The following is a 27,075-nucleotide window of genomic DNA, read 5'->3' on the forward strand; positions in this document are numbered from 1 at the left end:
TGTGTGTGTGTGTGTGTGTGTGTATAGAAATGTCAAGGGAATTTTAAGGTTAGTAAAGGACTTTGGAAGTTTAAAATCTGGCAGCTCTCTGAGCATTTATTTCCCCTTCTCTGTCACAAAGGCTGGAATAGGATTTGGATAGTTGATTTTAAGGTAAAAGCCCCTATTTATTGGCTAGTTCAGAAGCTGAGTGCCTCTTATATGCCTATGGAACACTGTTCTGGAAATTCAGGGACAAAAAGGCAGTTTGGTTTCTGTTTTCATAGGGCTGTCCTTGAACAAGTCTTTATTTTTTAAACAAGTATCAACTCCTGAGCTGGGGATAGGTGAGGCTCTTGAGGTAGACCGACTGTCCTCCCTTCAGGCAAGGTTTGTCAGTTCTGATAGTTCCTGCTGGCAGTGCTCGAGAAACTCGACTCACGGCTCTGGTTCTTTCATCTTTTGCTCTCTAGTTGGTTGCACTGAATTGCCCTCTGACCAGAATCCAGGCCACTGGGGGAAGGCTAGGCTGTGCAAGGGGAGTACTCCTCCCCTTTGTGGGTGCCATTTCCTAGAGTTCCTGGAATGGTTTCTTCAGTTGCAGCAGCTGTGTAGGTCATTTTTGTTTTATCTGGAAAGTTGAAAAGGGTCAAGGGTGGAGAAGGAGAGCAACTAGTTAATAACAAAGCTTGTTCAAAGACAGCAAGCACATCCTAGGTGGTGTATTCTGCGGGGTTTTGTGGGTTATTTCCCCATCTCTTTACCACCTAGCTTCCCGTGACTTAAACTCAAGGGGAAAGATTTGTTTTCCCTTCAACATTCCTAATGGTAATACTACTAATAAATCTAGTATTTATTGACTCTTAATCACTTCCTCTCCAACTTCTTGGTACAGACAATGCAGTGGGAGAGTTACATGTTCCACAGGGTTGACTTGGAAGGGGCAGGGAGGAAAGAGCTTTTAGGAGGTCTTCTAAGTGTAGTTTCCATGCCCCCCTCTTACATGTGGACACTGATTTTCCCGCCTATATGGAGGTGAGTGGTTATAGGACTCAGGGTTTACCTATCTAGATTGTTGCCATTTTTGTAGAAGGGTACAGGGCTCAGAAAACCCTGTCTTCACCCTGAGCACAGCTGCTTCAGCCCTTACAGTGCATTAGCTCCAAAGAAGGTCTTCTGAGGTGCATTGTAGCCCTGCAAACTTGGGAACCTGGTTGGTTGGTTTAGAAGCTTCCACCTCACACTACTTTTGCAAGACAGTGGAGACTATAAAGACTTAAATGTGCAGCAAATTTGAGTTGCTCTCAGGTAAGCATCAGACTAGATTCTTTTCACAACTGTAATGTGATTTTGTTTTTTAAAGATTTTGCCAGCACACAAAAACGGGGAGCAGCAGACCGAGGAAGAAGAAGATTCCCCCGCTGGGCAAGGAGCCCAATGTGGGACTTGATCCCAGGACCCTGGGATCACCCTGAGTGGAAGGCAGATGCTTAACCAACTGAGCCACCCAGGCGTCCCTTAAGATTCATTTTCGAGCATGTGCTTGCGAGCAGGGGGAGAGAATCTCAAGCGGATTCTACTGAGCACGGAGCCTGAGACGGGCTCGATCTCATGACCCTGAGATCATGACTTGAGCCAAAGTCAAGAGTTGGATACGATATAACCAACTGAGCCACCCAGGCCCCTTTCCACTGTAGTTTTAAACCAATGCTTACAAAGTTCTGAAGTACGGTCAGCTACTTACTGGTTTCTTTTTGGCTGCTTGATAAGATGATATTAATTGTAAATCCACATTTGCTACCAAGAGATAATGAATTCCCCCCCCGGGAAGGTTGTCTTCCTAGGGTCTGAGTCAATTCCCAGGGTCTAGAAAACATCGTGAAGGAGCCCCTCAAGTGCATGGGAAACAAGATCGAGTTGAAGGATTTGAGTGATTATACTGATGTTTAGAATTCTACTGAAATACCTTACTGAGTAAGGTTTCCTGATTTGGAAAGTGACATTTGCAGTTGAAGCCCACCTAGAGGAAGGGTCTTAGTGGGTTTCCTTGAGGTTTATTATAAAGAGAATTAAAAAAAAATGCTCTGAACATCTTAGAAAAGAGGTGCTGTGCTGTTTAGAAAGTAATTCAATAGTGATCAGACCAAACAAACTAGATTATTGTGATCCTGTAATAAACTTAACCTTTGTTTACTGTGTAACCAGAATTGGGAGTCTTGGCTCCTGGCTTATTAGGCTGCATTGCTTTAATGTTTTTTCATAAAGGAGTGCCAGTGGTGTTTGGGGCTAACCTGGTTCTAAGAAGAACTAGTCCTAAAGAAAACTGAATTTTCCAGATTTTGAATAGGCGGCCTTCACACTACTACTTCACAGCTATTAAATATCCAAGACATACTGAGTTTTCCATGGTCTCCCCAGTTAGTCAAAATTGCCTTATTCCAACGAGGGCAAAGTCTCTCCACAGTTGATTTTTCCAACTAGAAGACCGGCTGGAGTGCAGTTCCTGGAAATAGCCCTGGCTCTCTGAAGTCCTTTCCTACTTCTGGTGCTACCTGGTTTCTAGTGACGTGGTAAGAGTTGAAGCCCCATCTAAAAGGTCCCTGCCAGAGATTTGTTTGCTGGCAAGGGTCAGGTCCAATATGGGAGAACGCAAAGGAGAATGTCAATACTCACCCTTGGAAGGCTTGATTTTCTCATAGCACCGAAAAATGAAGATGAGAAGAACCCCTTCTCCAAGCTGGAAAATCATGTAGAGGAGAGGGAAGAAAAAGAGTGGTCCAATGTCTTCAGGGGGGAATGTCACATTGAGAATGGTGGAACAAAGCTGAACGTTTTGGCATCCGGTTTCCATGCTGACAGTGCGGCTGCACCTGTGTAGGTTAAAGAAACCAACCTAGCCATTATTTCCTCAGAAGGGACATGAAGGTGTGAATTCGCTTGTCCATCTCCCTCCCTCCTCCAAATTACCCAAGACCCATTGAATGAAGGTGGAAGTGCATGGTGACTGGTAGGTTCATGGCAGGGAGTTTTTATGAGAGAGTTGAGTAGCTTAAAGATTTACAGTTTGTCTGCTTCTGCAGGCAAATTAAAATTCGGAGAGACGTCTGATGAGGGATGAAAGTGTGAGCCAGTATCGTTCATTGGCTTGTTCTATAGAGTTTACATATGGGACAGTTGCAGTATGAACATAAGTAGAAGATGGTCTGAAATGCCTGGGGACCTTGTCCTGTTTCCTAGTTTCTGGTTTGAAGATCTTTAATTCCAAAACCATAATGATTAAAAAACAAACTTGAGGGGGCGCCTGGATGGCTCGGTTGAGCATCCGACTCTTGGTTATGGCTCAGGTCATGATCTCAGGGTTGTGAGATCGAGCCCCACATGGGGGCCTTCATTCAGTGGGGAGTCTGAGATCCTCTCCCTGCCCACCCCCCACTCGCTTGCTCACTCAGATCTTTAAAAAAAAAATTTGATTCAGCCCCATTATCTATCTTTGGAATATGCTCTTAGTTTTGCTCTCGTTTTGTGGACTGAGGAATAGGATGTTTACATTTACTGAATACACATTTATTGAGTTGTGATAGTAGTGTTTTAAAATAGTTAACTAAAATTTCTGAAAGCTGTCTCAGCACATTTATTATGGGGGAACTAATTTCCCTGATGACCCTTGATTATGTGGCCATTTATCACTGAAAATTGACATCTAGTGGTCATTGAAAGCCTTTTAACTCTAATCAGGTGCTACAGCCTATAGTAATTTCTATATTAGTGTGGTTCTTAAAATGGGTAACTTTTTAAGTTCTATTTTTAAAGCAATTCAGTTTGGGGGGGCAAGTGGAAGGGCACTAGGGTGCTACTAGTGTTTAGACTTATGCACAAGTATTTGTTTATGGCTGAAAAGAGGCAAAGTTTCTGAAATATACTGCACTATGTAGAGAGTGTGTCTGATAATCCTACACCGGATTGCCAGGCTGACTGTCTCTGAAAAGAGCCCCTGAGTTTGTGAATTGGATTAAAGTACAGCAGAGGTCCATAGGCACTTCAGCTCTTAGTACCACTTAGCAGAGCTGTCACCCAGTGGTGCCCTTGTCAAGACGGAAGCCTCGGCAGGCAGGGTAGAAGAGTGGAAAAGGAAGATGCTCAACACCATGATTGCATGGAGCTACTCCAGAGTTGTTTAGCTACCAGATTTCAGCAGGAGATGGAATCTAGACTCAGGAGGGAGCACTTCGCCATGAGCTGTTGCTCTTTGGGTTATTAGATGTTTTTGTTCCTAAACCATTTAGTAACTTACTCCAATGTTTCTCACTGCCCAAAGTTGACGCATTCGTACACACTGCCAGGAAATGCCTCCCCCAGGTTTTGGATCTTACCCTTTTCCTGAGAGACCAGGACAAGAATGAGGCCCGTAGGACCTTGAGATCTAAAATAATACCTACTGAGGGAGAGAGGCAGAGGGGGAATCTGCCTCTCTCCCTGTCTCTTAGGAATAAATAAATCTTTAAAAAATAATACCTACTGTGCACTGAGTTGGAAAAGCATAGAGAGGATGTAGCCCAGCAGGAAGCCGACGAAAGGCATCAGGGAGGAGGTAGCCAGCAAGTGTGGTGTCAGGACAAACGTGATACTGTTGCCCACATTGATGACAGAGAGTGCTATGATGGCCACGCTTAACAAAAGCATGATGATCGTCCCCCCCTGTAAATGAGGATCGGAAGAAAAGGCAGTTAGAAGGGTGGTAGGGGATAGGGAGGAGCAGAGAGTCTTCGAGGAAGCATGGGTGGGTATCAAAGGTGGGAAACAATGAAGAAACGGTATTTGAAGAGGGAGTGCAAAAAAACCTTTATCTTCCATCTTTTTGGAATTCTTAGGGGTAGCTAGGAAGCTTCTTGGACAACAGAGACTTCATATTTTTGTTACTGTTGACTGTTAACAAGAGAGCCAGATCTTTACCAGCAAAATGAATTCTGGAAATCGAAGTGCAGTTTGGGACAAGCAAGCTATGGTGAACCAGAGCCAGGTGCTGAGAACAGGCCACTAGGCTTTTAGAGAGGACAAGCTGGGAGGGGCTGTTTCGCTGAGTCCTCATTGGCAGGGCTGTTGCTAGGCCAGGAGAAATTCTTCCTCCTGGGGTATGTAAAGTAAGCTTTCTGTTGGGTAATGCAAGGTATGCTGCTTTTGGCCATTGGCGGTGCAGAAGAGCTCTCCCTTCCGGGCTTCTGGACTCCGTTTTAAATGAGGTTTTCTTTATTTTCACATTTCTCCCTTTGGATCAAGTTCTTTCTTCAAAAACATTGCTGATCAAGAGTCAGGTCTTTTATATTTAGTACTTGCATCTGCTAAAGTGGCTTTGTCCCTCGGTGCCAGGAAGGACACTTCCTGGTTGGTGTGTCCCATGTTGGAAAGGGCTACATTGGACTAAGAACGAAGGGTGTGAGGGAGAACTCTTAGCATTTCCCATTTGAGGTCTCTGTCTTGCCAAGATTGTAAGCATTGGAGATCATCTTGAAGTCTTTGAGTTAACATCTCCCTATTGGTGTCACTTTTGTAGAGATTTGACAGGCAGTAAGTACGAAGTTTAAAAATGATTATATAGCAGAATAATGAGTTTGTACATTTGATAGTCCTAAAATAGGATCCCAAAACTAAAGACATCCAGCTAAAGAGGTCATAGGATTGGGGTGCCTGGGTGGCTCAGTCGGTTGGGCGTCTGCCTTCAGCTCAGGTCATAATCCCAGGGACCTGGGATCGAGTCCTGCATCAGGCTCCTTGCTCAGTGGGGAGCCTGCTTCTCCCTCCGCCCGCCACTCCCCCTGCTCGCGCACACGCTCTCTCTCTCTCTCTGACAAAATCTTTAAAAAAAAGGTCAAAAGATGGATGGTTATGGTTGGAGAAAGGTTGAAACAAGGTATGAGGACACTTGGCCATAAGAGCCTAACCTGAGAGATCTTGCAGTTATAATTTGGGATAAAAAAGAAATTGGTTACAGGGAAGGGATCTCTGACCTCATGAACAGATTGCAATTTCTGGTGACAGATCCAACAGGAAGTTTTCCCCCTTTTACAATAGATTGGGCCAAGAAAGGGAGGAAATGAGGTTAAGAAGCAACATTGAGAAAAAAGAATACAGGCCTAATCTCATCATCTTGGGAAAGCTGTCTCCTTCAAGTGTCATGTCCTTCAATTCCTGGAAATCATTATTTTTAGGTCACGAATTGGTATGCAGGTCCAGTCAGGGTTGGTGCTTTCTTTAGATGATCCAAAAGCCTGTTTCTTAGTTTGGTGGCACAAGAGTTTGTTAACAGTACCTGATAGGGGCATTTTCAGCGGGGTTGAAGAGAATCTTGAGCTGTCTTTTCCAGTAGATGAAATCTTTGGATGGCAAGGTGTGATAGTTAAAATCTTCCTCTCCTGGGATCCCACTGTGGGAAGATTACTAAAGCACGGCAAACAATAGACTATAGATTTAGAAGGATTAATGGCAGTGCCTTTGGCCATGGTATTTGAAGGGTCTCTACAAATTTTGCCAGTTGAGTCTTAATGATGATGTTTGTTGAGTCTTAATGATGCTGTTCACGTGTTCAACTAGCCCTGAAGATGGACGGTGGTAAGCACAGTGAAAGTGTTGTAAAAGTAGCTGAACGGCACAGACTTGTCAAAGTCCTTGACTGGTGGAGTGAATTTCCTGGTCACTATGAAGTTCGAGGGAGGTTGATGATCTTTAGTAGGATTTTAGCCATAGAAGTAGCAGTAGCCTATCTACAAGGGAAGGCTTCAGTCCAGTGAAGAAACATACAAACCATTACCAAGACATATTTATATCTGTGAGATGGAAGAAGCTGTATAAAATCCATTTATCAAACCCTCAAATAGTCCATTAGGCAGTTTGAAGTGTTGGGGAGCAGTGTGGACAGGTTTTCTTGAATTCTATTTTGGGCAGGTGGGTCAAGCAAAATAGGCACTCTTTGGGACCTTGTTACTATTTCCCCACTAGTATTGGTTCATGAAGACTTTCCAGTAGTCAGTAATGGGAACTTTGAGTCCCTAGCAGTACTAGATTATTATTTGGCCAAGCCAGAGTTTGTTTGTTTGTTTTTTAACCGAGCTATCAGTTAATAGATTTCTAAAACTGTTTTTCCTTTTCTGGGGCCAGTTGTTGAGCATCTCTAGGCAGTTTTTCTAGATTATCATTTGGACCATGACAGAGGTTTGGTTGTTGGTTCCTTTGAGAGCAGCATTCTTTGCAGAAATATCAGTGAGGTGGTTTCCTTTAGGTTCCAGGGAATCAGGTTTAGAATTCCCAGGGAACTTGATAATGGCCAAGTGGCTGGCAAGAGTATGGCATCTAATAATTCCTGAACATAAAGGCCATTTTTAATTTTGTTCTTGTTAGAAATGAGGAAGCCTTGCTGGTTCCATGGCATTCCAAAGTCACGAGCTACTCAAAAGGCATACCTACTCTCAGGTGAGTGGTAGTCCCTTCAGGGCTTCCCAACTGTATTTTGAATGAGATTTCCTTTATTTTCACATTACTAAGCCAGCATGGCTTCTGGTTGACATCTCTGGATCACGGATTTTTCAGTAAATGCTGTGACTCGGAAGGAATGAGATTATTCCGTCCTCGCACGAGTTTTTAGTTACAAATTAAAAGTTTTCATACAAAGTCATTATCTCTGGAGCCTGTATACACATATCTACCATATTACCATCACTCACTCCAAATATTTTGGAACTCAGAAGTTATTCTTGGAACCTGTCATATGCATAATGGAGGTCTCAAATACCTCCATTATGCATAGGGACTGCATCCATTTTAGGATGAATTTGATTTCTGGAAGTTGCCAAGATCATTTGAAGTGAAGCTGGTAAAGGTGGGTGATCAGGCCAGGTAATGTGATTTTAGACCCCAAATGATTTATAACCATAAAGGGGCAAGCCTACTTTCTTAAGTGACCTGCAGATTGGATATGAAGGAAGTTACCAACAGAAATTTCAGAAATGTTCTGGGTAATAAGGCAACATCAGAAACAATACAGGTTCACCCTGCCCCAGGTGAGTGGCTATGAAAGCAATATTTATTGGGAACGATGGTACGTTTTCATTTATTTTAGAATTTGCTTTATTTTAAAATTTGCTGCATCTTACATACCATTTCATTTTTTAAAAGATTTTATTCATTTATTTGAGAGAGAGAGAGAGAGAAAGACCAGAGCATGAGCTAGGGAAGGAGGCGGGGAGCAGGGGGAGCGGCAGAGGGAGAAGCAGACTCCCCGCCGAGCAGGGAGCCCGATGTGGGTCTCGATCCCAGGACCCTGGGATCATGACCTGAGCCGAAGGCAGACGCTTAACCCACTGAGCCACCCAGGCGCCCCCATCTTACGTACCATTTTAAATTTTCAGTAGGTGAATTTATGATAAAATCAACAAGACTTTTTAGCGTGTAACATAAGAATAAAAGCTTTCAAAGTGCACTCACATGTCTATGCATTTTAGAGAATGACACACCAAAGTGATAAAGTATATGCATAAATTCAAGGCTCTTTATCCCTCTAATCTTTTGAATAAAGGAATATATAGCAAACTTTTGTTGAACTTACCATGTTATTTTCTTTTCTTTTTTTTTTTTACCAGGTTATTTTCTAATTATTAGGTATATTGCTTCCAGTTTCCAGTACATTCATGTGACATGTTTCCTAGTAACATTTTAAAAATTGTGATAAAGGGCACCTGGGTGGCTTAGTCGGTTAAGCCCCTACCTTCGACTCAGGTCTTGTGATCTCTCAAGGTCCCTTCTCAAAGGGAAGTCTGATTCTCCCTCTCCCTCTGCCCCCTACCCCCCCCCTTTGTGTTCTCACATACTCTCTCCCTCTCTCTCAAATAAGTAAAGTCTTAAAAAATAAAAATTGTGGTAAAATGTATATAATACAAGTTGCCATTTTAACTATTTTTAAGTGTACAATTCAGTGGCATTAATTACGTTCACAAAGTTGTCTTGGTAACATTTTAACATTTATATTGCTCAAATTTCAGCTGCACTGCTTGTTTTGCGTTTCTATGTTTGAATCCATGTTGCAGCTGATGTAATCTTTTAAAGATTTTTATTTTTTATTTGAGAGAGCATGAACGAGGGGGAGGGGTAGAGGGAGAGGGAGAAGCAGACTCCCTGATGAGCAGGGAGCCCGATGCAGGGTTGAGTCCCAGGACCCTGAGATCATGACCTGAGCTGAAGTCAGATGCTTAACCGACTGAGCCACCCAGGTGCCCCCTGATGTGACCATTTAAATGTCACCTGTACTAACCGGTGGTTCTACCCCAGGATAGGAAGGACTTTCACAGACCTCATTGATAACCACATGTTTCAAGTTGTATTGGAAGACTTAACTGATGAATTGTCCAGTTGGCATTTGGATTGATTTCTCCTTTTGGATTTTTCCTCTACTCAATGACCAAATAGATTTTGTCCCCATCAGGAATGTAATGGGTAATGTAGGGATCACTGGGCTACAGAAATTGTCCATGAGCCCAGAAATCCTCTTCTTTGTGGGCAGCTGCTCTATTCCCTCACTCTTGTTCTTTCACTCTTTGGGGTTGTAGAGTGGTTTTGAGCACAGACGTTGGTGTGACCCCGGTGTGAAGGCTGGCTCTGCCAGTCTGTAGGAGCGTAAACTTCGCTCAGTCGCTCAACTTTCTGAGTGAGGTGGATAGCTCAGCACCTGGCATATAAGAACTGACTCACTAAATTGTACCTCCTCTTATTTTTCACGGCTAAAGGAGAGGAATTGAACATCCCAAAGCTTCCTGTCACTCTCAGTCCTGCCATTTGTCCACAACCTCCTGCTGAGACAAGAGGCCATAGGTAGTTGCTTCTCCACAGGTCACCATGTTTTTTGCACCAGCTGGCTTCACTGCTCTGTTAAAGCTGACTGAAGCTGTGAGGAGAGTCCATTCACAGGCAGCCAACCCATCCACATGCCGGTGGCCCAGGACATGATCTGGCTCACTCTTCCCACAAAGGTGGCCTACACAGGTTGCTGAATGGCCAAACTAAGAAGATCATCTCATTTAGAGAGTTTGCAGAACTACAGAGAAGGCAGCAGGAGCAGAAGCAAGTGTTAAAAGACACAGCAGCCTGGGCGCCTGGGTGGCTCAGTTGGTTAAGCGACTGCCTTCGGCTCAGGTCATGATCCTGGAGTCCCAGGATCAAGCCCCACATCGGGCTCCCTGCTCAGCAGGGAGTCTGCTTCTCCCTCTGACCCTCTTCCCTCTCGTGCTCTCTATCTCTCATTCTCTCTCTCTCTCAAATAAATAAAATCTTTAAAAAAAAAGAAAAAAAATGAAAGACACAGCAGCCTGACAGTGCGGGGGGCGGTGGGGTGGGGGGCAGCCGCAAGTTGGCAGACACGTGAGACGGAGGTGGGGCGGTTCTCCGGTAGCAGCAGGGAGGGGAAAAGCATAGGGGGAGTGGCTGAGTCACTGTAACAGCAAGACCCTTATTTAAGGGTGGTGGACGGCTTGGGGTAAAAGAGGACCATGTCATGCTGAGGTTCATCAACCGTCTGACCGCATAGACTTAAAAATAAACCCCGCACGGGTAAGTTAAAGTATTACTTGAATTGCCATCCCAAATAGAGCATCCTTGAAATTGTATCTTGGCCTATCTAAATGTGACCTCCCACAAAATAATGCAAGGGATGGAGTAGTTTGAGCAGATGCCTTCTGCCGAGAGCCAGTTATCAGAATTTGGGTAATTGTGATTTGAAAGTCTCTAGAAGGATTAAGTGTGGAAAAAGGTGGGGATGAGTGATTGCTCATTTTTCAACTTATTGTTCACTATATCTTATGCAAGAAGGAGATCTCACTGGACTCCATTTCTGCTGTTGAATTGAGTGGCAGGCGTGTAGTGCAACAGGAATAGGAACCTGACTGATAGTCCTGTCTCTGCCATGTAAGTTCCCTGGGCCTCAGTCATTCCATCTATAAAATTGGAATAAGGCAGGAGACTGAACTTTATTTTGAAAGCCCTTCCAGCTCTAATCTGAGATTGTTTCTGCATCCTCAGATGAATACTTTAAAGTTACGCTGAGTTAAAAAGGAGACATACATTCTTATATTAGTTTTGACTGGCAGTATAGTCCTTGGCTTTGTCACCTATAAAATGGGGAAGAGCAGAGTTGCATTAAATGATACCAGGGGTCATTTCACATAAAAAAAAAAATTTTTTTTTTTTTTTTGCATTCCTATACCTCCACAGACTATCTTGAATAAAGTTACATGATAGACACCAATGTTTCTGGGGTATTTTCCCCTGCTAATGTGGGGATTGTCCCAGGTGGAGGGAAGGACATGTGCAAAGAGAAAAGAGCTGGGACTGGGGAGCCTGGGGATAGCAAACCAAGAAGGGCCTGGAAAGCCACATTGGGGAGTTTAAATAAAGTTTATCCTGGATAGCGTACAGAACTGATGAGGTGTTTTAAACACAGTAAGAGAGACACAGTAAGAGTTTGTACTTTCCGTCTCCATCCTCAGGTTAAAACTGGATCAGGGAGCCAGGTTAGAAGGCTGTTTCAGTTGTCTTGTGAGAGAGGATAGTGGCCCAAGTGGATGATAGCATTCTCAGAGATGGGGAGGAGTGGATGGATCCAAGTGACGCAGGCAGAATAGACGATCTCCTATTTAGGTGAATGTCCGAGGGGATGGAGAGGGGACACTGAAAACGATTTAACGGTTTTGTGGCTCAGGCAGCTAGGCACATGGAACGCCATTCCTTGAGATAATCACATGGGGAGGAGCAGGGTTGGAGAGGAGATGGTTTTAATTTAAGACACTGAGTTTTAAATGCCTGACGCATATTCAGGTAGAACGATTGGGCAGTTAATAGATGGATTCTGGAGTCAGAGGAGAGTTGAGGGCTGAAGATGGCATTCTGGAAGTCATCAGCTTGTGGATGGTCAATGAGGTGGACTAGATCTCATGGTGGGGAGATCCTGGGCTTAGGGAAATCTGGCAAGAAAAGCAGAAAGCCTGGGCTGAAGGCAGAGAAGTAACTTTTACCAGATGAACTCATTAGAGAGTCAAAAAGAAGTGCCAGAGAGGTGATAGGAAAGCAGGAGTGCCTGGGTCACCACAGCTGAGGGAGAAGGCTTCTGAGAGGGAGGCGATGGTCAACCATACCAATGGTTACTAAAAAGTTAAGGATGAACTTAGAGATGTCTGTTGGATTTGGCAGAGAAAGTAGAACAGGTGGTCATCGTCCTGCTGAGTGGATGGGAGACCAAGGAGGAGAGAAGAGAGGGATTCAAGTAGCTGAGACTAATTGTTGAGGGCCTGTCACTTGTGAGAGCGGCCCTGGCAGGTGTGGTGGGAGTGGAAGGTGTGGGGGGGATGCAGGTGCAGGGAGGGATGTTTCCTGAAGCATGGGTAGGGGAGGAAGGGCAGGTGTTGGAGATCAGTAGGGGTTGTTTTTGTTTTTGTTTTTATAGATAGGAAAGAGGCGAACCTGTTATCAGTATTGATTGTGAAGAACCAACCAATACAGAGACTTAAGAAATGAGAGCAGAGGTGGGGGAGGCTGGGGGACTTGGGGGCCATCATCAATAAAAGCAGATCTCTGAGAAGCAAGAGTGGAGAGAACGGATACTGCCCTTCAGAGCTGAGGAGGGGTGACCAAACATGGACAGGAGGAGGAATGACTTGACCAGGTCTTCCAACAGGGTGGGAAGGGGAGCTGTAGCCACTGTATCAGGACTGGGCCAGGACAGGGACAAACCTACCCCGGACGAGGGGAGTGTGAAAATTGAAAAGTCCTGAAAACTTGACTTACAGCTTCTTTATCTCAGGCCCAAAGCTGCTGCCAAGACTTGAGCTTCCAAGCAGCAGGCCTTGTAGGCTGGCCTGAGGCAGAATCCTTCCTGAGGACAATCTTGGAGCTCCGGCCCTAGGGGATGAGCAGTGAGCTGGAGGGGGAGACTGACAGGAACTGAGCTCCAGGGTTACAAAGTTGGTAGATGGTCCATCACAGCACTCTCAAGAGTCAATGATTCTTCTGAGGTCAGGGAAGTGGCATAATGTCCTGTGTGTGACCACAGTGCTCCTCCAAGCCCCCTCTACTCCTCTCTCCCTCCCGTCCCACACCTCAAATGCTGAGAGTGCATACACTACCTCTTCCCCTGTTTTCCTCTGGCTTCTCATCAAGTCAGCCAAGTTTGCCCTCGTTCCCCCTGAGTTCCTTTATTCAGGTTTCCCCCCAAGGCTGACCCAAATCCTACCCTTTCTTCATGGTCTACCCTCACCTGATCTTCTTGCATTCAGCCAGTACTTAATTGTACACTGTATTTGATCTTATTTGTCATGTGTTAGATCACTTCACTTTTGCTAATATCAGACTCATTGATGACAATTGAAACCTCAAGAGTATAGCATAAAACTTAGCATCTAGTAGGTACATAATACAAGTTTTTTATTATGAAAATAATGATCATATAATTGTGTGTGGTGTTTTCCTTCTTTCTCCTAACTTTTCAAAAGTACTCTCATGTACATTACAATCCCATGAAGTAGGTGTACCAATAGTAGACCCTTTTCTTTTTCCAATAAGGAAGGAAACACACAGAGAAAGCCCAATGACTCTCCTCGGGCAATACACTGAGATAATAGTGGTGTTCTTGCTCCCTGCACAGGTCCCCAGGTTCTTACCTTGTTGACATAGCGTACATATTGTGGCCGTTTGGCACTGAGGAAGATCCCAATGGTGCAGGGAATGAGAATCAGCATTAGTGATATCACAATGCTTCCATAGGGTATCTTGCTCTTCAGATCCCCATCATAGATTCCCCTGGAGTAGACATACAGGAGGAAGGGCATCAAGCCCAGGGCAAAGAAGGTGGAGCAGGTGGTCATCACGATGCTGGGTGGGAGAAGCAGGAAGAGTACAGAGAGAGCCCATTAACAAAGACTATTCTGTTGATTACCTGCTATGTGTCAGGCACTGTGCTAAGCATTTTACATACATTAATTTCTTTTTTCCAGTAGGCTTAGGAGATACAGGCTACAGGTTGATATTCTCACGTTCTTTACTTTTTGGTTTACCTTTACATTATTTACGATAAATAGAGTGTGAATCCCAGAGCCTGGATGATACATCTTCTCAGCTCTAATCTGTATCCTAATTGTACTATTACCATTTCCATTTTGACTCTAGTAGATGTTAGTCCTGTATAGGGAGAGGACTTCCAGAAAGGCTGACTGAAAGAATGAAGCAGCTAGGGAACATTGTTGTATTTGTGAATATTCATGTGACAATATATGGCTCTGGCTTCCATTCTTGTGGGAAGGTTGGGCATGAGGGGTTGGCAAGACCCCAGGAAAGCCCCACTAAGTGTGTGTCTCTCCTCCCCACAGCCCCATTATCTATCTATACTTCTTCATTGTTTCCATAGAGGTGAAATATAGCTTCAGTGAACATCAAGCATGGCCTAGGTCAAAGGGTCCAGAGTATAGCCATAAAGGACAGCAACAGGTAGAGGTATCACTAGGAATAAGTAGATGTCAGAGGTTGAGGAGAGACCCTCAAAGAATATTGTGAACTAAATAATGGGAAAATCCTTCTTCCATGAATATCTAAAACATCTAAACACATATTTGAGCTTGTAGGAAAGTTAGGGAGGTTTCCAGGTGCCAGCAACAGAATGTAAAGGAGTTGGTGGGTGAGCTCATGCTGAAGCCACACTGTGTGGAGTGGGTAGGGGGTGGAGTTTAGTCTTGGTAATCTGGAGGCTTAGGCTTTCATGATAAAGGGAGGGACCAGAACTGAGGTCTATATTTGTGAAAAGAGGAGAGTTGAAACCAAGAAATCAATAATAAAATAACTATTGGAAAAATAAAGTAATAATTTCATGTGTCAAATATAAAATCATAATGGAGAAAATATTTGGGACAGAATAATAATGCAACACATATTTTAAAACACATGGGAGATGACCTTGGATTACACAATAGTTTCTTAGAAAATGACATCTAATACACAAAAATAGACTCAAAATGGATGAAAAACCTAAATGTGAGACAGGAATCCATCAGAATCCTCAAGGAGAACATAAGCAGCAATCCCTTCGACCTCGGCTGCAGCAACTTCTTGCTAGACACATCTCCAAAGGCAAGGGAAACAAAGGCAAAAATGAACTATTGGGACTTCATCAGGATAAAAAGCTTCTGCACAGCAAATGACAGATGACAAAACCAAAAGACAACCGACAGCATGGGAGAAGATATTTGCAAATACATATCAGATAAAGGGGTAGGATCCAAAATCTATAAAGAACTTGTCAAACTCAACACCCAAAGAACAAGTACTCCAATCAAGAAATGGGCAGAAGACATGAACAGACATTTTTCCACAGAAGACATCCAAATGGCCAACAGATACAAGAAAAAGTGCTCAACATGACTCGGCATCAGGGAAATCCAAATCAAAACCACAATGAGATACCACCTCACACCAGTCAGAATGGCTAAAATTAACAAGTCAGGAAACGACAGATGTTGGCGAGGATGCAGAGAAAGGGGAACCCTCCTACACTGTTGGTGGGAAGGCAAGCTGGTGCAGCCACTCTGGAAAACAGTATGGAGGTTCCTCAAAAAGTTGAAAATAGAGCTACCCTATGACCCAGCAATTGCACTACTGGGTATTTACCCCAAAGACACAAATGTAGTAATCTGAAGGGGCATGTGCACCCCAATGTTTATAGCAGCAATGTCCAGAATAGCTAAACTATGGAAAGAACCCAGATGTCCCTCAACAGATGAATGGATAAAGAAGATGTGGTATACATATACAATGGAATATTATGCAGCCATCAAAAAAGAAATTTTGCCATTTGCAACAACATGGTTGGAACTAGAGGGTATTATGCTAAGTGAAATAATCAGAGAAAGACAATTACCATATGATCTCACTGATATATGGAATTTAAGAAATAAGGCAGAGGATCATAGGGGAAGAGAGGAAAAAAATGAAACAAGATGAAACCAGAGATGGAGACAAACCATAAGAGACTCTTAATCTTAGGAAACAAACTGAGGGTTGCTGGGGGAAGGGGGCGGGAGGATGGGGCAGCTGGGTGGTGGACATTGGGGAGGGTATGTGTTATGGTGAGCATTGGGTGTTGTGTAAGACTGATGAATCACAGACCTGTACCCCTGTGGGGGGAAAATAAGTGTCATGAAACAATAGTTAGCCTTACTACAGAGGATGCACTCTGATATTTTTCTCCTCTTCTAGTTTTAAATCTTTTTAAAATAAAATAAAATGGTGGTAGAGATTCCCCCCCAAAAGAAAGAAAATGACATCTAGAGCACACACACACACAAAATAAATTTGATTTCATCAGAATTAAAAACGTTTGTGCTTCAAAGGACACTATCCAAAAAGGTATACCAATGGCCAATAAGCATATGAAAAGAGGCTCCACATCATTAGTCATTAGAGAAATATAAATCAAAACTGGAATGAGATCACCATACTTACTAGTATGGCTACAATAAAAGTGATGGATAATAAGTCTTGGAGACGATGCGGAGAAATAGGAATCTTCCTGTGTTGTTGCTGGGATGGACAGTAACCATATGACCCAGCAATTCTACTAGATACATAGTCAAGAGAATTGAGCACATATGTTGACACAAAAACTTCTATACTTAAATTCAGAGCAGCATTATTCATAATAAGCAAGACGTGTAAAACAATAAAAATATCGACAGATGAATGGATAAGTAAAATATGTGGCTGAATATTATTCAGCCACAAAAAGCAATGTATTAAGTATGGGCACATGTTACCACATGGGTGAAACCTTTTTTTTTTTTAAAGATTTTATTTATTGGGGCACCTGGGTGGCTCAGTTGTTAAGCATCTGCTTTCGGCTCAGGTCGTGATCCCAGGGTCCTGGGATCGAGCCCCGCATCGGGTCTCCCTGCTCAGCTGGAAACCTGCTTCTCTCTCTCCCACTCCCCCTGCTTGTGTTCCCTCTCTCGCTGTGTCTTTCTCTGTCAAATAAAAAAAAAAAAAAAAGATTTTATTTATTTGACAGAGAGTGAGAGTACCAGCAGGGGGAGCGACAGGCAGAGGGAGAAGCAGGCTCTCTGCTGAGCAGGGAGCCCGATGCGGGGCTCAATCCCAGGACCCTGGGATCATGACCTGAGCTGAAGGCAGACGCTTAACCGACAGCCAGCCAGGAGCCCCTCACATGGGTGAACCTTGAAAACAATATGCTATGTGAAAGAAGGAGAAATATGAAAGGCCACATATTGTATGATCCCACTTCTATAAAGTCTATGGAGACATGAGATAGATCAGTGGTTGCCAGGGGCTCGAGTGAGAGAGAAATATGTATAGTGACTGCTAACTGGTTTCTTTTTGGGATGATTAAAATGTTCTGGAATTAAATACTGGTGATAGTTGTACAACCTTGTAAATATACTGAAAACTACTGAATTATACACTTTAAAAGGGTGAACTTTATGGTATGTGAATTATATCTTAATAAAAAAATAATTAAATCTGGGGAGCAACTAAAATCATTCTTAGAGGAAAATTTTTATAGCCTCAAATGTTTATATAGAAAAGCAGAAGACTAAAAATGAACTAAGTATCTTACTCAGAAAATTAGAGAGAAACAAAGTAAACTCAATGAAAATGGAAGAATATATTAAAGTTGAGAGAATAAATTTAAAAATTTATATAAATTGAGAGGATCACTTAAACCAAGAGCAGCTTTTTTTTTCCAAGTCCAAGAAAAGACACCTCTGGCATGACTAATCAAGGAAAAAGAAGGCACAGATTGATTATATTGGGAATGAAAAAGGGTACATAATTACAGACACATTAAAGATTTTAGGGAGTTATAGAAGAAACCAAGGCCAGTTTTGTACTTTTCATTTTTCAGCTTGGATTGAATGGACAATTTCCTGGGAAATATAATCTATAGAAACCAACTCAAAATGAAGCTGAAAACCTGAATCAACTTAGAATCATTGAGGACATGAAGTAAGTAGTGAAAACCTATCCTCCAAACCCCACACAATGTGTATAGTTTTACAGCAGAGTTTGATTAGACATTCAAAGTATAGGTAGTCTCAATATTATAAAGAGAATACAAAAAGGGAAATTGCCCCAGTTATTGTATGTAAATAGTATAACTTTATTAAGGTTAAATTTTTTATTTAAATTCAATTAACATACAATGTATTATTAGTTTCAGAGGTAGAGGTCAGTGATTCATCAGTCTTTTTTTTTTTTAAAGATTTTATTTATTTATTTATTTGAGAGAGCGAGAATGAGAGAGAGAGAGAGAGAAAGAGAGAGCACATGAGAGGTGGAAGGGTCAGAGGGAGAAGCAGACTCCCCGCTGAGCAGGGAGCCTGATGCGGGACTCGATCCTGGGACTCCAGGATCATGACCTGAGCTGAAGGCAGTCGCCCAACCAACTGAGCCACGCAGGCGCCCCGTGATTCATCAGTCTTATATAATACCCAGTGTTCATTATATCACATGCCCTCCTTAATGTCCACCCAGTTACCTTATTCCCCCCCACCCCCTTCCCTCCATAATAGTATAATTTTATTTTATTTTATTTCAAGATATTTATTTATTTGAGAGAGAGTAAGAGTGAGAGATCACAAGCGGTGGGGGGGGAGGGACAGAGAGGGAGGGAGAAGCAGACTGCCCCCTGAGTAGGGAGCCTCATGCGAGATTCCATCCCAGGACCCTGGGACCATGACCTGAGCTGAAGGCAGATGCTTAACCGATTTAGCCACCCAAGCGCCCTGAATAGTATAATTTTAAAATCAAAGCTGCAAAAGGACATTATGAGGAAGGAAGTTAGGGGCCATTCTCACCCATGAACAAAGAAGAAAAAATCTTAAATAAAATATTAGCAAACAAATCTAGCAATGCCTTTACAAAATAATATGAAGAATAAGATGGGTTTATCCCAGCCATGTAAAAATGGGTTAACATCAGACAATCTACTGACAAATATAGCTGTATTATCACATTAAAGAAAAATGGTATGATCGTTTCATAGCTAAGAAAATTGTCATTCCACAAAATTCAGTGTTCATGAATTAAAAAAAACTAGCACAGTAGCAACTGAACAGAATTCCATAACCTGAAAAGGGTATCTATCAAAAATCTACAGCAAACAGTACATTTTATGGTAAAAATTAGAAAGTTTCCTCTAAGAAGAAATATAAAGGAAGGATACCTGTTACCCACCTCTATTGTAAATCATACTATATATATATATATATATATATATATATATGTATACTTTGCTACCACAGCAAAACAAGAAATAAAAACTGTATAGGGCTGGGGGGAAAGAAAAAGAAATTAAACTTTCACGACATGCCAATGATTGGACTGTCCACAGAGGAAATCCAAGTGAAATTCTACTACAACTAGAAAGTAAGAGAATCCATGAGTTTTTGAATACATCAGCAATATGAAAAAATCAGTTGTGTCCTGATACTCTAGGAAAAATAACTACGACATGGTTTTTCTGCCCCCCATCCCACCACACGCCAGGACATGGATTTTTAAAAAGAGACACCATTTAGCAGATGTAACTACACTTATGGTGGTGAGCATTTTATCATGTATATAATTGTCAAATCACTATGCTGTACACCTAAAGTTAATATTGTCTGTCAACTATATTGCAATTAAAAAAAAATGCCATAATATTCATAAAATCTATAAAGTGTTCAGAAACAAATCTAACAGAGACATGCAGGATCTTTATAGAAGAAATTATAAAACTCCACAGAAAGGTATAAAATAAGGTCCTGCCCCCAAAAAGAAAAGCTATATCATTTTCATGGATGGGAAGACACAATATTATAAAGATAGCATCTAAATTTTTAATCTATTAATCAAAATTCCAGAAATATTTTTTGTAGACTTGAGACCTAATCCCCAAAATCAAATGAAGAGTTAAAGGTGAAGTGTAGCTAACAATTTTCTTTCTGTCTTTTTTTTTTTTTTTTTAAGATTTTATTTATTTGTCAGAGAGAGAGCACAAGCAGGGGGAATGGCAGGCAGAGGGAGAAGCAGGCTCCCCGCTGAGCGAGGAGCCCGATGCTGGGCTCCATCCCAGGACCCTGGGATCATGACCTGAACGAAACCAAGAGTTGGACGCTTAACCGACTGGGCCACCTAGGAGCCCCTTAGCTAACATAATTTTCAAGAAGAACCAGGTGTGGGGACTTTCAGATATCAAGACTTATAAAGTCACCGTAATTAAAAACTGGTACTGGTGGTACTGGTGCAAGGTAGCCACACAGACCAATAGAAGAGAGAGCTCAGACAAAACCCATGCATATTGGTGAATTTTATCTATGTGAGAGATGGAATTACAAATTACCAGAGAAAAATTCACTCAGTGGTACTAGGAATTCTCTCTTCATTTGGAAAAGATAAAATTAGGCCACACTATACATAAAAATAAGTTCTAGGTTGAAAATCTCCATGTGAAAAGCATAATTTTAAAACTTTTCAAAGAAAATGTAGGGGAATATCATCATTACCTTGAGCATAGTCAATGATTTCTTAAAGGAGCCCTCCCAAAACACAAACTGTCAAGGAAAAATATTGGTAAATTTGACTAAATTAAAATAAGCACTCTGTATTATAAGAAATCATCATCAAGGTATAAAGATCAGCCCCAAACTGTGAGTAGACCACTGCAACACACAAAGACAACAAATAACTAGAAATCAATGAGAAAAAACACAACAGTCCCATAGAAAAATCGGCAAAGGACATTTTTCTAGAAGAAGACCAATGGTGAAACAGTCATTGGCCAAATGGCCAATAAACATATGAGAAGGTGCTAAACCTCCCTTGAAATCACATTTACAACTGCTGTGACTCATTTCACTCTCACCAGATGGCGCACATTACAAAGTCTGACATGGGTCTTCATACACTGCTGGGGAAAGTGTGAAGTGCAAGGACTACTCTGGAGACTTATATGTAGGTGTGTGGACCCCACCACCTAGCAGTCCTGCTTTGATTATAGGCACTCTCACACGGGAGCATGGGGCACAGTTACAAGAATGTTCAAAGCAGCAGAACATGAAATCCACATAAATAAATGTCTGCCAAGAGAACAGATGCATTCAAGCAAACTGCACTGGAGCTCAAATGCACCGAAGTAGCTATTCTACTCATATGCCTGTGTCCCCAAAAAGCAAGTTGTCAAGTGATCTGGCCAGTATGGTACTGTTTATATACAATTTAAGAACATGCAAGTACAAAAATGTGTCTTGCTTATGGATATATACAAATAGGTAGTAATAGTGTAAAAGGGTCTGTGCTCCCTTGGGGTGGGTAGCGGGGCACCAGATTGGGGAGGAACGCACGGGGGCTACAGTGCTAGCTATTGATCTCTTCTTGGGAGAAAAGCCACACACAACTTCTGTGCTTGTTTTGATGCCCTTGAGCAGAGGAGTCATGCTTACTTTGGCTTGGCACGTCAGAAGTTCTGGAATTTGCTCTGGGACATGGTGTGCCTTGTGAACTCAGGGGGATGGAAACCATGCTCCAAGACCTCCAGGTACCTCCAGGATCACTGTCGTGATCCTCCCTTTACCATGAGGATCAGGGAGGGGAGGGGACTTGCCCAGACTCTAGCTCTGAGATCCGAGCTTGTTCTGGAAGAACAGCGTGGGCCTGGCTGCCTCTCGGGGGGCCAGAGGACCAGAAGGAAAGGAGCACGTGTGGTTTTTTTTATTTCTCTTTCCTGCTTCTCAGAGCACTGCACATGCCCAACTTTTGGACATCTGTATACCCTGTGGGGAGGACCGGTTTGGAGCCGTTGTCAATAAAGGCACTGGAGGGGGCGCCTGGGTGGCTCAGTCGTTAAGCATCTGCCTTCGGCTCAGGTCATGATCCCAGGGTCCTGGGATCGAGCCCCGCATCCGGCTCCCTGCTCCGCGGGAAGCCTGCTTCTCCCTCTCCCGCTCCCCCTGCTTGTGTTCCCTCCCTCGCTGTGTCTCTCTCTCTGTCAAATAAATAAATAAAATCTTAAAGTAAATAAATAAAGGCACTGGAGGCTGAAGCTGTGGGCGTGTGGGGGAACCTGACAGCCTCTGGTGAAGTGTGAAATTCCTGGTTAGGCTTCCTATGTGGGGGGTAGGGGGAGGCCTGCAGGCTGGTTGAACGTGAGGGGCAGCAAAGGTGGTCAGAAGAGCTCATGGCCCTCTGGCACTCCCCTCTGTCTCTGAATAGCCAAGCTCACTTCAACTTTGAGGGCATTTTCCCTTGCCTGTGGGCCACCTGCATTTTTGGGAGCTGGTGTGTGGTGGCACCCTCGAGGAAGGAGCTGCCGTGGCTGCCCTATGGGCAGCTCAGCCTCCCGGAAGGTGGCCTCCGGCCTGTGATGGCAGCTGCCGCAGACTCACCCCAGCTGTGAGGAGCAATACCCGCAGGAGAGCCTGGGACTGGCTCCAGATGTGACTTTCCCGCAAATTCTGGGAAACCTCTGGCAAGTCTCTGGACTTCAGCTCTCCTCATCTATAAAACGGAATCGGGGTCGTCAGATTCGCCCCAACTCTACATGGGAAATCGTCTAGTGTTGTGCTTAAAGAGAGGTCCTGACTGGTAGCCTCTGAGCTGCAGCTGGCCCAGCACATACTCCGTTTGGCTTGCACAGGGCTTAAAAAAAAAAAAATATTAATGAGTGGCTAATATTGAAAACTTTGGAGTTTTCATGTAAAAAGGGAGATTCTACCTTCTCTTGAAAAGTAGGAAGCGGGCGGCGGTGGCTCCACGCTCCCACAGAACACCCACGGCAGAGACCCGTGGCATCCGCCCTGCTCAGGGGGCCTGTGCCCCACGGCTGGCGGGCCACCTCCAGCCACTTTGTTCCTTTATATTCATGCCTGGCCCTGGAGGTATCTGAGTGAAAGGACAGGATTTGGAACCTCCCAGACCTTGGACAGATGTATTAGCTTCTCTGTGGCTCAGTTTCCTCATCTTTAAAATGGGACTCTGCACAGCACCTCCTCCCAGGAGGCTGTATGAGGATTTCACGTGAGGTGCTTGCTGCAGGGCTTGGCTTTTGTATGTTTGGTTTTTTGTTTTTTTTTTTTTAAAGATTGATTGATTTATTTATTTATTCATGAGAGACAGAGAGAGAGAGAGAGAGAGAGAGAGAGAGAGAGAGAGAGAGAGGCAGAGGGAGAAGCAGGCTCCCAAGGAGCAGGGAGCCCGATGCGGGACTCGATCCCAGGACCCTGGGATCATGACCTGAGCCGAAGGCAGACGCTTAACCATCTGAGCCACCCAGGCGCCCTGGCTTTTGTGTGTTTTGTATTATCAGTATCATTTCATCATAATACATGTAAAGAGTTGTCCCAGATGAACTCCAATTGTAAGTTAAAGTCTGGCAGCCTGTGATGGGAGATGAAGAGATACATGCTCTGCTGCTGGGGTCTGAGGCATGGGTTAATGTGCGTGGAGGCTTGTCTGTGCGAAGGGCCTTTATGGCAAAAGGTGGGCATCCCAGCATTTTCTCTGTGGGGTCTTCGTAGAAGTGAGCGTCCCCAGAAGCCCAGGCAAGGAGGCTGAGCAGGAGAGCATGAGGGCTCGTGTTCCTCAGTGGCTGGAGGCTGGGCTGGTGGTGTGCTTAAACCTGGCAGAGGCAGGCATGCTGCAGGCACCTCACCGGCACCCACGGGCTGATGAGGCAGGGACACCTGGTCACTCACACTTACAAACACCCCTTCTACACTGGAATGAAGCTACAGTCCGGGTTTCTCAGGACACAGAGGCTGCAGTGAGCCTTGTCCACAGGGCAGATTGAAGACGGAGGGCTTGCTTTGCAGCAGGAAGGATTTGGATCAGATAGAGGGAAGAATTTCCTCACAGGTAGCTGAACATTGAACATGTTCCCATGGGAGACTGTACAAGCTAAACCCCGTTTTTGTGCCTGTCTTCCCATCAACTACCTCAGTGAGGGCTGAGTCACATGGGTAGAGAGTCCGGAGCTCAGAAGGTGGGTCCCATTGAAGACCCACTCACTCTTGGTCTTTCATTTAAAGATCGGTGGCCTTACTCCGCATCACCTTACTTGGCTGGTGTGCTTAGCAGTGTGTGGCAGGGTGCCAGCCAGCACAAGCAGCCGCACTGTCTGAACCCACTGCCCTGCCTGGCATGGAATGGGGTCTCCCCTGGGGACTGAACCTCGGAGGGGGCAGGCTGGAGACGGAAGTCCACAGAGAGGCAAGGGCTTTTGCTGGTGATTTTCTCTCAGCCAGAGTGAGCTGCTGCTGAGGCTGGAGCAGGTCTGAAATGGCCTCACTGTGGTGGGCGTTCTAGGTGAGAGTCCCAAGTGTTTGGAAGGACAGGTGTTCAGCCGGCCCCTACAGAAGCAAGCCCTGATTTCTGCTGTGATGCTTTGGGTGAGGGGTTTTACCCCTACCAGTTTGGCTGAGGTGCATGCAGCCCAACATGGCCTGTGCCAGTACTGGGAAACTGTAGAATCTGCCTGGTTATGTCTTTGCATGGATGTGTTCCTGTGTCTGACGGGCCCATGGGGGAAGTTAAGAGAAGCCATCCCATACGCCTGGATACCTGGAAGGATCTTTGAAAAGTCTTGCCTGTTCTACAGGGATTGGAAGGGTCTCTGGTTCTAAGCCACCTTGATCTCCCTGAAGAAGTCTGGAACCCCTGTGCACTCCCTTTCAGATCTCTGGCCTCAAAGCAGACAACTTGCCTACCACGGTAAGGGGGCAGAGTTCCCCAGAGGCCTCTCGGGTTTAAATAGTACTCCTTCAGGTCAGTTCTTGTGGCCCATCTGAGACACCTCTGGAAGAAAGGGGGTTTTCAAGAGGCCTCTGGACCAGCTGGGCCCCTTTGACTTGGTGCTTAAACCAAGATGTACCCCAACTCCTGTCTCCAGCCCAGCATAAGCTCTGGTCGCAATGCCCGCCACCCCCAGCCCTAGTATCCACCTGGCCCCCACGCACTCCTTATCCTGACTTTGGCCCTGCTCTTTCCAGAGACTGTGACATCTCCAGTGCAGCTTCCATCCCCAGGAGGCTCCCTCCTCACCTCCAGTCCTACCTGAGGTTCATGTCCCCCTTCACGGCCAGACTGAAGATGTTGGACAGGGTACCGCCTGGGGAGCAGCCACAGACGAGGATGGCCAGTGCCTCAATGTTGTTTAGCTGGAAGACCTTGCCCAGAATGAAGGCAGTGAGGGGCATGATGCCGTACTGCGCGATCAGGGCGATGGCCAGCCCCTTGGGCTTCCAGAAGTGAGCCTTGATCTTGCCAAATTCCATGGTGCAGCCCAGCGAGAGCATGATAATGAGCAGCAAGAACACCAGGGTGACGCTCAGTGCCTTGTCGGTGGGGCGCTTGCCGAAGTTGGGTGGGAGGGTGAAGTTGAGTGGGGCAGTCACATTGTGGGTCTCCATCTTCCTGTGTGGCCGCCGAAGGCCAGGGGACCCCGCACACCTCTTGTTCTCCGCTGACTCCCTTCCCTGCCCAGTCTTTGCTAGGTGTCTTCTTCAGTCCCCTCCCAGGGCAGCAAGCTTCGGGACAAAATGTGGCTCTGGGCAAATAGAAGGATTATGCAACTGGTGGTGCTGTTTCTCTGGCTGCGGCTCCAAAGGGGAGAGAACCCAGAGCCTTATCTGCCTGGCCTTCCCTGCCCTCCACCTCCTGCGCCTCTGCAGCCTTCCCAGCTGTCACTCACACTTCCCTCGCAACAGTTTGCTACCGCTGGGACAGGCGAACCACTTCTCTCCTTCGCCGCCCACTGAGCGCACTCCACAGGCCTTCTGTCCCGGGGGACCTGTCCAGGGCCTGCACCGATCCGGTTCTGGTCCTTCCTGTTCTCTGTTCAGTCCCTGATGCCTCAGTTCTCATTCAGGGGAAGGTGCCCTTCCCACGCCCAGCGGGTCACCTCCATTTGCCCCCAAACCCGGGTAGTGAAACAGCTGAGCGTCATGGTTCCTTGCTGGACAGAGGTAGCCGATCTCAAAGGGGAGGGGCAGGTGTGCTGCTGGCTTCCAGGAGGCGATGTGTCCATGGCTCTTCTGGAAGATGACGGGGGCTCGTGTCCTTCTCGCCTGTTCTGGGGAAACTCTTATCTTATTCCATACCTGGACAGAACAGGTCCCAGGGGGAAGAATATGCTCTGCAGAGGGTAAACCCTGCTGGGATGGTGAAGGGCTTTCAAGAAGCTTGGGGGGCTTTTTCCTTAAAAGGCAGCTCTCAGGGAACCCTTGCAGCAGAGATGTTTGTGTCCTGATTTCCCAGCCACCAGCAGCCTGAGTCGCCCCATTGCTTGGGAAACTTGCTGAGAAGGAAGCAGGAATGCACAAGCTTTTCTCTGATTTCCTGACTGCTCTCCTTGCACTCTGCCCTTGCGTCTCAGGCTGGGAGCCTGGCTCTGGGCGGGCAGCAGAAGTAGAAAAAGGCGCGCACATAGGGCAGGGCCTGCCGTGTGTGTGAGTGTGAGTGCGTGCGTGTGTGTGGCAGTGTGTGTGGCAGGCTAGCTGCAGACAAAGCACAAGCTGACACCATGCAACCTCCCCCCACTCCTGGGTGGGACACGTGTGACATCTTCCAGGGAATCTCCCAACTATCTTAATGTTAATACCTTGCTAGAGGGGAAAACAACCTTAACTTGACAGTGGCCAGGCTTCATTATCTTGTATGTAGGTCCTCTTTAGCATATGAAAGTTCTTTTGAAACCTCCCTTTTCCTTGCCTCCCCCAACTCCTGAGGATATATATAACCAGCCACTGCTCAGGACCCCGCAGCCGCTCTTTCTGCCCTGGGTCAAGTTCCTGTGCTTTAATAAAAGCACCATTTCGCACCAAAGATGTCTCAAGAAGTCTTGGTGGTGGGCTCCGGACCTCACCCCACCGAAACTCACCTGTATTCCAGAACCACATCACCTCCATCCCAGTGGCAGGCGTAGGACAAAGAATCAGTCTTCAGAAGAACAGACACCTCTTAGCCGGGTTGGAACCCACGAGGCCTGAGTGGGGTCTCATAGTTCCACATTTGCTGAAACAGGATGTT

The 27,075-nt window shown here is 45.0% G+C and overlaps 1 protein-coding gene across 2 annotated transcripts; it reads right to left on the reverse strand.

Moving 5' to 3' along the window:
• Window positions 1-417: 417 nt before the first annotated feature.
• On the reverse strand, window positions 418-25,559 carry SLC10A1 (solute carrier family 10 member 1). Of its 2 annotated transcripts, none has more exons than XM_073895425.1 (5): window positions 25,102-25,559; window positions 13,668-13,806; window positions 4,496-4,674; window positions 2,653-2,849; window positions 418-610 (listed from the first exon to the last, which is right to left on the reverse strand). In XM_073895425.1, exons 1-5 carry the CDS (start codon window positions 25,455-25,457, stop codon window positions 504-506), a joined length of 978 nt encoding a protein of 325 aa, XP_073751526.1. In that variant the 5' UTR covers window positions 25,458-25,559; the 3' UTR covers window positions 418-503. The 2 variants fall into 2 exon arrangements, with proteins under 2 accessions (XP_073751526.1, XP_025725571.1); XM_025869786.2 differs by having other exon boundaries at window positions 13,668-13,878.
• Between the last annotated feature and the right edge of the window lie 1,516 nt (window positions 25,560-27,075).

This window comes from Callorhinus ursinus, unplaced genomic scaffold (genome assembly GCF_003265705.2).
Source record: "Callorhinus ursinus isolate GAN/ISIS: 27379988/994484 unplaced genomic scaffold, GSC_fseal_2.0 scaffold8, whole genome shotgun sequence".
Taxonomy (NCBI): Eukaryota; Metazoa; Chordata; class Mammalia; order Carnivora; family Otariidae; genus Callorhinus; species Callorhinus ursinus.